Source organism: Dreissena polymorpha, chromosome 3 (assembly GCF_020536995.1).
Source record: "Dreissena polymorpha isolate Duluth1 chromosome 3, UMN_Dpol_1.0, whole genome shotgun sequence".
Lineage (NCBI taxonomy): Eukaryota > Metazoa > Mollusca > Bivalvia > Myida > Dreissenidae > Dreissena > Dreissena polymorpha.
This window is the reverse complement of record NC_068357.1, coordinates 56,049,524-56,061,604: the sequence shown is the minus strand read 5'-3', so window position 1 is coordinate 56,061,604 and position 12,081 is coordinate 56,049,524. Positions and strand designations below refer to the sequence as shown.

Genomic DNA, 12,081 nt, shown 5'->3' with positions numbered 1-12,081 from the left:
GCAGGGACTGAACAAATTATTGTGTTTTTTATATTAATAAAAGCACGCACTACTTTTATGTTGCTGTTATCACCTTCAACAAAAATTAAGTTATGTTGCATCCTAAACATGTGTCCAATTTGTTGTTTGAATGATTAATTTTATACTTCTTCATTTTACTTGAATAACACACAGGCCTATCAGGGAAAACACTTTCCGCCCTAAGCTGGATTTTGTTTAGAAGATACTTTCTTCAAACAAAAAATTCCATTAAAGAAGAAAGGACAAGGGACGTTAAGGGTCGTTATTTGCCTTTATCCAAATTATTTTCAATCTACTATGAACATAAAGTGCAGAGAGTCATCTTTTCAAAATATCCTCAATGCATGTATTTGTTCAAAAGACGTTATCTCCAGCCCGAGACAAAGATGCCCACTATTTTCCAATTTTGACGTCGTTTAACGTTGCTTTTTACGGCAACGTCACAACTACGAATTGTATCGACGCAGATTGCCGCGCTTATTATTCAATCAGCATTAAAAATTTGGTGATCCACAATGTGAGAAATGATTTAATTCATGTTCATAAATCAAAGTAACATATTACATGTCATATGATATTATTATTTCTTCATATCGCTAAATGTTTTACGCAAAATAATCACACATTGTTTATAACATTTTTTTAAATCGCATCATCATAATAAAACTAGAACATTCTTATAAGTAACAACGAAAATATTAATAAAACAACAACAAATACGGTGTAATATCATGACCTATTGTAATAACATATTCCGTATGCACATCCTGATCGCGTAACCTTGTACATATAGAGAATATTATGTGAGTTTTGGATAAATATCAAGTTTATCATGCGAGGCTTAGAACCGATGTAGCGCGAGGCATGCCGAGCGCTAACATAGTTCGTGCCGAGCATGATAAACTTGATATTTATCCAAAAATAACATAATATTCTATTTATCCTATTATTTCCTCACAATTTTCCATTAATAATTGTCAAATATGGCTTTTTTGACGTTTTAGTTTTTCCGTAGTTGACAAATCACATTCTCCAATTTTTGGAAAAACCCAAATCTGATTTAAATATAGCGATAGTATGAAGCTTATGTTTATACAATCGTTGTTATACTAACGATTTTCATCTGGTAAATGTTCACATTCTTCCAATAATGACATTTTTTTCTATCATGCCATCCACACATTATTCTGCCCATTGATATTTGTCACCAAAAAAACAAAAAAATAAAACCAGTCAATTTTATAAACATGTCAGTTACACGACTTTCAACAATCAGTATAAAATATTTTCAATGTTGCAAATTGTAATATTGCTTACATTCACATCTTTAAACAAGAGATGTGTTTGTCAGAAACACAACGCCCTCTACTGCGCACTTGACGCCTATTAATGCATTTAACCCCTTTTTCTCAGAGAAATCATTCAGCACACATTTTATAGACTTGTTTTGTCTTAATCAGATGTAAATGAACACACATTTTATAGACTTGTTTTGTCTTAATCAGATGTAAATGAACACACATTTTATAGACTTGTTTTGTCTTTATCAGATGTAAATGAACACACATTTTTAAGACTTGTTTTGTCTTTATTAGATGTAAATGAACACACATTTTTAAGACTTGTTTTGTCTATGTCTCAGAGCGCGTCTTAATATTTAATATGACACGTTAGCAGCATCTGAAATGTCTGCAGCCCAATTTCTCGGACCATCTGACGGTTGATCAGTTTGGTGTCGCCTGAAACAAAGGTACCACAGCGCACTTGTAACGTGCGCACATGTTCCAACTACACGTGCTCCCACTGGGCAGCTGCAAAACCATGCGTCGACTGACCCCTCCTTAAAACGTATGTAAGACCGGTATTGCTTTCGGGACACATGCCGACTTTGGAACTTCAAGCACAGCAAACTCCTATTGTGCACATAACCGTGAATTGAGTATATTCCGTCACTTGACATGTGCTCTTGTGTATAAGAAGCCGCCAGCTTAACTGTGTATACACCAAAGATTAGACATCTAAGTTCATCCTCGGTCATTATTTGACAGTTTATGTCTAGTTCGTCCATCGGTTTCCACGATGCCTTGGTTATTTTTTCTATGTCGTTGTCAGAGATGAATTGTTGTAAATCGTTGTTCTGCCCTGACAAATACAACATTCTCTCTGCAACTATTTTGTCTTGAGCGGAGTCCCCGCTACTTAGAGCCGGTCTGAAGCGGTTGCAGATTGCTCCAACAATTCGCACATAGTCACCTTAAATAAATATCATATATATAACAGGAATCTCATTACATAAATATACACATTATTATTAGGACATTTTAAATAATGTTAATACATATGTGTAGGATTGTATTAAGTGTATATAACGTGACGGTTTCACTCTGTTTACTCCATGTACGTTTTAACGCAAGTATGTGTTATCTATTTTGTGAAATGATTATGAATGTTACATAAAATATTTTACCAACAAATGGCACTTGGGTGTTTGGCATTGTCCTAGCTAAATATGTCCATGTCTTGAGTCTGCCATTGGTTGACTCGACAACCCATCGTATCTGTTTAAACAATACACTTATACACTTAGACCGTTGAAACGATAGTTATTTTAACCGTGCTATTAAATAATCAAATGATTGGCGAATTATCGGTTAAGCGAGTAAGTTTGAACACAGTATATAATTATTCACAAAAAGGTATAAATACATCTCAATATATTACATTTATATTGTGATCTAATCATAAATCAAGTACATGTGCGCGGAGATTTACCTTCGTCACAAGCCTCGACTTGTTAGACTCTTCGCTTGTGTGCTGTGTAGACCCCTTTCGCATAAAAGATGGCATCTGCATAGTTACACCAAGTTCTTCGAGAACAGTCGACGCATCTCGGAAACCTCTGTCAACTACGACCACATCACCTTCCTGAATCCAGCTCTGAAACGTTTTGTTTACGACATGAATGTACTCATATTTTCGTATTGACTATAATTTGTATTAGTATGATTATCGTACTCATCCATTATCATCATCATTATCCCGATTATCACCATTATCATCATCTACATCATAATAATGAATACCACCACCATCATCGTAATCAATATTATCATCGTCATCATTATCATCATCATGCGAATCATTATCGACCTTATCGACATCATCAACAAAATCATGCTCATGATCATAATCATCACCATGATCATGATATCATCATCATCATCATCATCATCATCAAGTTGGTTTCCTACATTTTGTTTTGTTTAAAAAAAAAAGTTATATGACATGTTTGAATGTAACCAAACCTTAAAATCCTCAGTATTTTGATTGATGATGTGTTTCAGTATATTTGCATCTGAGTTTTTGCTATCCGCCAAGTACGGTCCCAAAATAGATATAATGTAGCCAGTGGTGGACACAACAATCATTGGCTTGACAAGTGGCCTATGCTTGTGCATGGAGTACGACCGACGTGCGAAAGAAAAGTTTGAACTTTTTTGTATATATATATATGTTCCATCTAAAACAATTATTGATTTATTTTGGTCAGATGCAGCGAACAATTCTTGCGCTAGAGGTCGTGTATGGGTCGTTTTTATCTCCTCTCTGGAAACATGTTTAAATCCCATATTCTTTGGCACGAACGATTTCAACAAAGATTTTCTTGACGATTTCAACGCACGCCGAATCTGTAATATAAACACATTATTTATAAAGCCCACTTTCTTTTAATTTCCATAAGAGTGTTGCTTTTTTGTAAACTGCTTTAAAGATTTTTTACCTCTTGAAATATATCCTGTTAAAATAAATAGAACGATTTTCATTTTCGGTTATAGTAAGCAATATTTCAATTATGAATGCTATTACATACATAATTGCATTAAGAAAATGTTGAAAACTGATGAATGTTTACCATCATATTCATCGTCTAAAAAGACTGAAAAGTTACTTTTCTTCCACGATATATTGTGAAAGAGAAATTTAAAAATTGAAATTAAGTTTACCAGTATCAACATTCAATCTATGGATACATTTGGTAAATCATATCACAGTCGCCTTGGCATTTAAATAGGTTGTATTATCCGAACCACATAATACCTGCGCAATCGTCATGTTGAACAAAGTGCTGAGCAGCGCATTCCCTAAACTAGTTCTTAGTTTGACTAGGAGCAATGCGATGCATGTTCGAATGGACCTGGTCTTTGTTGTCCGTATGTCGTCTACATCACCGATAAGAGTTGAGAATTGGTCTTTCGTCAACCCTGATATATATATTCATATATGTTATTTACACTATAATATCATTGATTACATAAACTCATAAAACAATTATTAAAATTATTAAAAATATTCATGACCTGTGTGTATACATGTATATAAGATAAGGACAGTAGATCTTTCATTCCTCATCAGCGTGATTATGCAATTCAAATTAGGATGCGTACCAGTAAGATTCCAATAATCAGCATCCGTCATTGTGGATGGGTCGTCAAAATCGATGCAAGATTTTTGACGTTGTGTCGCACTTTGCCGTAGCGAGTTAATTAAACTGCTTATCTGTTCAGGTTCCATGTATGTTGTGGATCTAATTTTTCCTTGAATATCAGCAGAAAGGGTCTCTGGTGTAAACTTGCCCCCACTCATGTGAGTGTTACAACATCGCGATTTTTTTTTCAACAAAATGTTTTTGTTGATGAACAGTTGCATTATCGCCTCGCCCGGTATGGTTACAAACCCTTCGGACCGAGCGCCCTTCCTGTTACATATAGGACATATAGTATGGCTGAACCCAGCTGATTTAATGTTTAATTGAAACGGCGATTTCTTGTCAGACGGTTCATGTTGTGGATTTTTCTTTGGGGATGCACTTAATCTTGCCGCCGCCGATTCTGCTGTATACTTAAGACGGCAAGAATTATGAACAACGTCTTTCTCTGTAACTTCGTCTGTCAATAGCATATGCTTTCTCAAGTACTTTATAAGTTGTTTATTGCCATCTGTTTTTAATTTCCTCCTTTCTTTTGGGCCCACACGTTTGGTGCATATAGCACACGCATAAGATTTAGACATCCTTAATTAAAAATAAATGAAAGTATTTGTTTATAAGTCGACATAAAATTCTGAAATTAAAATACCACATAAAAAGTATTACAGTTACGATCGTAGCAGAATTCGAGCCCCTGAACTGTTCACGCATAATTAACTCGATGACGTAATAAAAACATCGTCATCAATACAGAGAACAAATATCGAGTTGAAGTGACGTAATTTAACTTGTCGGTTTTCGTCATAACTTTTAATTTTACAACGATATATATAAGCTTCATTCGTGTTTTATAACCGATTTGATGAAATTTAAATTAAAAGCATTTTTATTTGGCTATTTAATAATGCAACTGGATGATAAATAAACTGAATGTTGAAGCTACTGTAGTCTATACATTCCTAATACGCTGGTCTCAATTTTGTATCTGTGTAAATAAGATGGAATTATTGTGACCAGTTAATTTACTTCAACATTTAAACAAGTAGCAATTTATGTGATGGACTTTTAAGTTGGACAACTATGGATTACGGATAACCATAGAAAGGTATGTTTCTTAATACTCTCTGGTGTTCGTGTGAATTCATCTTTGAAGCTAAATACAAGAATGATTTTCGTGACTTATATTATATAACTGACTGAAAACATGTTTTATACAACATACCTGTCTGTTGATATATGATGATGAAACTTAACCTCACATATTTTGTTTAAATTACTTTTACTGTTCAGTTAAAATGATGCGAAGCAGACGCTGTATCTTCCATGTAGATTTATCCCGCTCGCTTGATAAGATTACTTCCCATAGGCCTAAATAAGTTAATGGAGTGGTCTCCCGTGAATTATACGAAACACTACCTTTTTTTAAGTTAAGATGTTAAAAAAGCAACTTGATTGCTTCCGCAATATTGCAAGGAAACAACCGTTCATGGTGATAAATTATTAACTGTTCAATCAAATGTCGATTAAGAAGAAAATACATGTATTTTTCACATACAGCGCACTCGTTAACCAAAAATAAAAAGATATCGATGAACAAATAACGAAAATGTATTGCATTTTTTTAAAGAATCAAGTTGGTTAACGTGTGCGCTGTTGTCATAAAATAGTGATAAACATTAAAAAATGCTCGAAATTCGCGTTATTCGAAGAAACGCGCGTGTTTGAAACGTTCAATGTGACGTCATCTATGCGAGGTACGATGCAATAACTATGAAAACGTAAAGCGCACGTCGTATTCTTCAAAATGTGATCTTAAATGGGTGCAATAATTAACTTTTACAAATATTTATATTTTTCAGGCAAATGACACGCCTTAACGTCCCTTGTCCTTGTTGTCCCTGAATTGCCTATGTGGCCTGCTCACTCTAATCTGAAATGACATCTTACGCACATGCATTCAACCCAGTGTGCCCAGAAAGAGGCTATATTTAATACTAGTTCATTAATCTTGAATTGTTCATTCTCTAGTGGGGTTTTTGTATTTAACCCTTTACCACTTAGATGCGTATTTTTCTGCATTTGTAGTCCCTCAGAAAGTTAAATTTAATTAAAGACCTTCTTTTCTAGATTCAAGTTTTAAAGGCTTCAATTCCAACCCTAAGTCATAGATACTGATGAACAGCAAACAGAATAAAACCTTAACAGACTGCGAGTTACTTGCAGGCTGTTCTGGTTTTATGCTGTTTGCGTAAAGCCATTTTCACTTTGCCTCTGAGTAGAAAAGGGTTCCAGAAAACATCGTACATGTATTTGATTTTTTGTTTTTCGTACCCAAAATTTTCGTACCCAAATTTTTTATCATACCCAAATGTTCGTATCAACATACACAATTGTGGTGATATAGATAAACTTAAATTGATGTTTTATATCCATCCTCTTCAAAAGCATCGTCACACCAGTACTGCCAGTACTTTGATTAAATCCTAGCTGGGACACTGCTTAGTGTCAAAGCAGGGTTCATGGGTGTCAATCTCAGCCCAACGACTACATAACATGTGTGGCAATTGATAATGGAATATGACTATCTAACTAAATAGGTTGTATAAAGGTAGACAAATCATGTTTACTTTTCTAGTTACATTTCTTTGGAAAAGTTTTCTGTAACTGAAGTTAAAAAAATAAAAAAAGTCCACAAGGCGATGATAGTAATAAAGTAGATGCAAAGAAACGTAAAATCAATGTTTTAGCATTCATGTGAAAAAACTGGCCTTAATGCCTGTTAGTAAAGTTTGGTCCAAGATTAACATGTGCAGTCCACACAAGTTTGGTCCAAGATTAACCTGTGCAGTCCACACAAGTTTGGTCCAAGATTAACCTTTGTAGTCCACACAAGTTTGGTCCAAGATTAACCTGTGCAGTCCACACAAGTTTGGTCCAAGATTAACCTGTGCAGTCCACACAAGTTTGGTCCAAGATTAACCTTTGTAGTCCACACAAGTTTGGTCCAAGATTAACCTTTGCAGTCCACACAAGTTTGGTCCAAGATTAACCTGTGCAGTCCACACAAGTTTGGTCCAAGATTAACCTTTGCAGTCCACACAAGTTTGGTCCAAGATTAACCTGTGCAGTCCACACAAGTTTGGTCCAAGATTAACCTGTGCAGTCCACACATGCTTATCAGGGGCAACATTTTCTGCCAATACTAGATTTTTGTTTAGAATAGAACGAAAGAGAGCAAGCTTGTCTGGGAAAAGACTGTACATACATGCATTTAGCCCTGTTTTCCCAGAAGGTGTCTCATTTGACAGATGTGAATGCATCGGTCTTATTCTCCAACTGGATCGGATTCGAGTTAGACATTAGAACAGGATGAAAAGCTGCAAACTAAGTAGATTTTGTCTCTTAATGCATCTTCATTATTTTGCAGGGGCATTATACATCCGTTAGTGATGAGGTACAGGAATAAACATGTAGCCCTGGGGTAGGTCTATATTCATTACCAAACATCTAGCACAATAGTATATCACAGTTTCATAGTTAATTCAGATTGCACAGGTCTTATTTTCATTTTGAATTATATTCTTTTACTATTTGTGCAGTAAAACAAACATAAAAAGTAATAACCCATGTGTGAACAACATCTTTCTAGTGTGTTTTGCTTTAACGGGCTAATATAAAGGCACCTCTAATCTTTATTTTCTTTGCATTATCATTCAGGATTCACGTGTTAGCAAAAATGAGCATGAAATGCTCATATTGAGCTGTTGTGGTCACCCTATGACTATGTTCGTCGTTGTGTGTCTTGTGTCCTTAGTACCTCTCAATAGAGACCACATGTATCACTCAATTTTGATTAAGAAAAGTTTGGTCTGACTGTTAATCTTTACAATATCTAGTCTGATTTTTAATTAGGGTTAATTGGATCCTCAAACTAGGTAATCCAATTTTTATTTAGAAAAACGTTATTATTGCACCCTGTTAGAAGCCACATTTATGTCTCAGTCTTGATAAAACTTTTGTTCTTGGCAATATCTAGGCAGAAATTCGAATCTGGGTCATTTTTAAACAAAAACTAGGTCATCAGGTCATGACATATCTTAGAAAAAATGTTTCACCACTCTGAAAGCCACATTTTTGACTCAACTTTGTTTATCTTGACTATTTCTCGGTCAAGTTTAAATCTGGGTCATGTGGGGTTACTAGTTCATTTCTATTGACCATTTGTACCTTGAACTCAGGTGAGCACTCCAGGCCCATTGTGGCTTTATTGTTGCTTTACAGAATAACTATTGGAGGGGGCCTCCCTAACATCTTATACCATTTCTTGAATGCAGACTTCATTGGAAATGCTGCTTTCCATGACAATTTTCTGTAGTAAGTATACAGTTTACATGTTTTACTTTGTTTGGAATTTGGCGCAAAATTTTGTTTAACATGGATTGAATTTTTTAAACACAGAAACGAAAAGAATATTTAGGCAGAGTTTGGATTTACAAACCAGGTTTCAAAGGGAAGTCAAAGTTCAAGGTGAAATATAGCAAATCAATGCCAAACACTTTTCAATGCCAAACACTTATACTATGCTTAATTTTGCATTATTTTTTTTCAATTACACTCCGGAAGTGACAAGCATGTTTGAATATAAAAAGTTGAAGACCAAAATTCAAGGTCACAACATACTTTCAGAATAAATATGATTTTCACATAACTTGGCCTAAGGTTTAGCATACAGTGACTGTGCGGCACTGAAACCAGGTCCTTTGGTTAAAGGTCAAGGTCATTAAATTGTGTTCATGTTTCAAATATTGTATTGAATAGTTTATCTAAAAAAAACACTATTCACCTTTGTGACTATGGTATTCTTGTTTTTATTAGTAAATGGTCATGCTTGTTCAATTCAAAAGATCAACGCCTTTCACATTTTTCAGTGACCCTCGATTCATTGTTGGTGTACTTGTCTATGCAGTTGGGTACATTATCAACCGCTGGGCTGACTTCAAACTGCGATCACTGCGTAAACCAAAGTCTGAAGATGGTAATTTAATGCCTTCCTCCCCAAGCAACACTGATGGTACACGGATTCAATTGCATTTTATAAAACTAAATTTAATTTAATTTATTTGTAAAATGTTTCCTGGTTTCAATACATTACCATGGTTACTGTTTTTCCTATAACTTTCTTTGCCGTCATATGTACAACAAATAAATATGTCATTCACATGAATGAATGTTACCCAGACCCAAAAAGGGTGTATTTAGTGACAAACTGGCACTCTTGTTATATCCAGGCAGAATGTTAATATTGCTTTGGTTATTATTCCCACTGACCTGGCATATTTCATGGACAACTCCCATGCTCATCATTGGCAATGATTTTTGTCCATTTACTTGTTCAACTGAGCCTTGTTCAGGGAAAACTTTGCTTAATGCTATTGCCTAAAGTGTCGTCCCAGTTTAGCCTGTGCAGTCTGCACAGATTAATATAGGATGGCACTCTATGCTATCATTATATTTTTCGTTTTATAAGAAAGTCTTTTTTTCGCAAAAATCCATATTAAGGTGGAAAATGTCGTCCCTTATGAGTCCGTGCAGTCTGCACAGGCTAATCTGGACCGTCACTTTACGCACATGTACCGGTATTAAGACCAGTTTTTCCATACTAAGGCTCAATTTCTGCAGTATATATGGTAAGTTTACCAAACTATTTTAGGGAAGTAAGGTTATACAATTGCTCTTGACCGTCTTTGGACATACATAACTTGCAAAAACATACATAACTATTTTAGGGAAAGTGGTAATGTAATTTCTCATGATGGTCTATTCAAGTACAAAATATACAAATAATTTCAGGGAATGCGGATTATGATATTCCTCTTTGTGCTCTATTCTAGAAAAAAAATTGCCCAAACTCTTTCAGGGGAATTAGGTAATGTTATTTATCACAGTGACTTATTTGAGTAAATATCATGCCCAAACTATTTCAGGAGAGTCTGGTTATGTTATTCCTCATGGTGGTCTATTCGAGTACATAACATGCCCAAACTATTTTGGTGAGCTTGTGGAGTGGCTGGGCTGGACGTTGGCCACATGGTCTCTGGCAGGGCTGGTGTGGACCCTGTTTTCTGCCGCCACTTTTGTTCCACGCTCCAGGCACAATCATGAATGGTAGGACAATATATATCTGCATTCAAGTGTATATGTTTGTTGTGGATAAGTGTTTTTTTCCCTACTTATATCCAAGTATGCTTAAGCTATAAACTGTGTATATGTTATATGTTCTACATTTAAAACAAAGCTTTTAAGCCTTGCAATGGGAAAACAGTGGATGTGCTTGAAATGTCTTCCCATATAAGCCAAATCAGAGAAAATTGTTTCTGCCCTAACTTGGTTATTACTAAGAAGAGACTTTTGTAAACAAAAAGTATCATAAAACGGACAGTGTCGTCCCTGATTGGCCTGTGCGAACTGCACATGTAAGTCAGGAAGACACTTTATGCAAATGCATGAATTCCTATTTCATAGAAGAAGACTCATATTTCTGCAGTAGAGTGTATTTTTGTAATGTTTGTCTTTTATTATGGAAACTGTTTTCTTTCCTTGTGATATCCATGTATGCTTAAGCTATAAACTTTGTACAAGTCATATTTTCTTCATTTAAAACGAATCATTTGTTTTACTGAGTATATGCTTTAAGACTGGACATGCTTTTTAAATTTATGTACCAAAATTTAGTAATATACCCCTCTAGGCTTAATTTGTTTTTATTTTTATTTCTATTATAATCTTAATGATTAGGTGTAACTTCCAAACGGAAAAGTATTGTCTTACTGAGTTTAATTCAAAGAAATAAATGCAACAAATACGAAAAAACACTATTTTTACTCTTTTTTTACCACAGGTATTACCCACAAGCTAATAATTAGTTTCTGTAATTTTAGGTACAGACAGCGGTTTGAGAATTATCCATCCAGACGAAAAGCATTGATTCCATGTATATTTTAGTATGTTCACTCATTAAAACGATCACGTTAATGTCAAACTCTATTGTGATAGTGTACCCCCCACTTAAAATGTTATGTACTGTGATATACATTTATTGCATTTTGTTGAAGATCCAATAAAACAGTTTAATTTTTTATATTGGATCTTATTGTATATGTTGGTATATTTTGATATTCAGAATATGAAATCCTGAAAACGAAACGGTTGGTTAGTGGAATAACCAGATTAAAACAAAAGGCATGTATATAGGATTTAAATATCAACATTTAATGTTCGTTATCTTAAGTCGATACAAACAAACGAGGAGTATGTTATATATACTGGTTTCTGGTTGTCCGTCTGGTCATTGAATTTCATGTCCAGTTCATATTTTGAAACATAAAATAAGGTGTTTAAATGAAACTTCGTTAATAGGAATATTTCATTTATACAGTATTTGAGCTGATAAGTCCGGTCAATAGTACTCGCACTCACATCTGTTTGCAGATATTATTGTAACGTAATAACCCTTCTAATTTTACCCCAGAAAACTAATGGACTGCATTATATTTTCTCAAATGTCAACAATACAT

General features: G+C 34.6%; 2 protein-coding genes across 5 annotated transcripts; one reads left to right on the top strand and one right to left on the bottom strand.

Annotated features, from left to right (window-relative positions):
- Positions 1–532: 532 nt before the first annotated feature.
- On the bottom strand, positions 533–6,386 carry LOC127874239 (uncharacterized). Of its 3 annotated transcripts, XM_052418458.1 has the most exons (7): positions 5,730–6,374; positions 4,467–5,092; positions 4,120–4,283; positions 3,327–3,710; positions 2,794–2,958; positions 2,489–2,579; positions 533–2,274 (listed from the first exon to the last, which is right to left on the bottom strand). In XM_052418458.1, the coding sequence occupies exons 2-7, from the start codon at positions 5,089–5,091 to the stop codon at positions 1,679–1,681; spliced, it is 2,025 nt and encodes a 674-aa protein (XP_052274418.1). In that variant the 5' UTR covers position 5,092; positions 5,730–6,374; the 3' UTR covers positions 533–1,678. The 3 variants fall into 3 exon arrangements, with proteins under 3 accessions (XP_052274418.1, XP_052274420.1, XP_052274419.1); XM_052418460.1 differs by lacking the exon at positions 2,489–2,579 and having other exon boundaries at positions 5,730–6,386; XM_052418459.1 differs by lacking the exon at positions 3,327–3,710 and having other exon boundaries at positions 5,730–6,373.
- A 1,396-nt stretch (positions 6,387–7,782) lies between these two features.
- LOC127874252 (3-oxo-5-alpha-steroid 4-dehydrogenase 1-like) lies at positions 7,783–11,645 on the top strand. 2 transcript variants are annotated; one of them, XM_052418480.1, is made up of 5 exons: positions 7,783–7,988; positions 8,789–8,881; positions 9,436–9,542; positions 10,492–10,672; positions 11,446–11,645. In XM_052418480.1, the coding sequence occupies exons 1-5, from the start codon at positions 7,957–7,959 to the stop codon at positions 11,507–11,509; spliced, it is 477 nt and encodes a 158-aa protein (XP_052274440.1). In that variant the 5' UTR covers positions 7,783–7,956; the 3' UTR covers positions 11,510–11,645. The 2 variants fall into 2 exon arrangements, with proteins under 2 accessions (XP_052274440.1, XP_052274439.1); XM_052418479.1 differs by having other exon boundaries at positions 7,833–7,988; positions 9,436–9,578.
- The last annotated feature ends 436 nt before the right edge of the window (positions 11,646–12,081 follow it).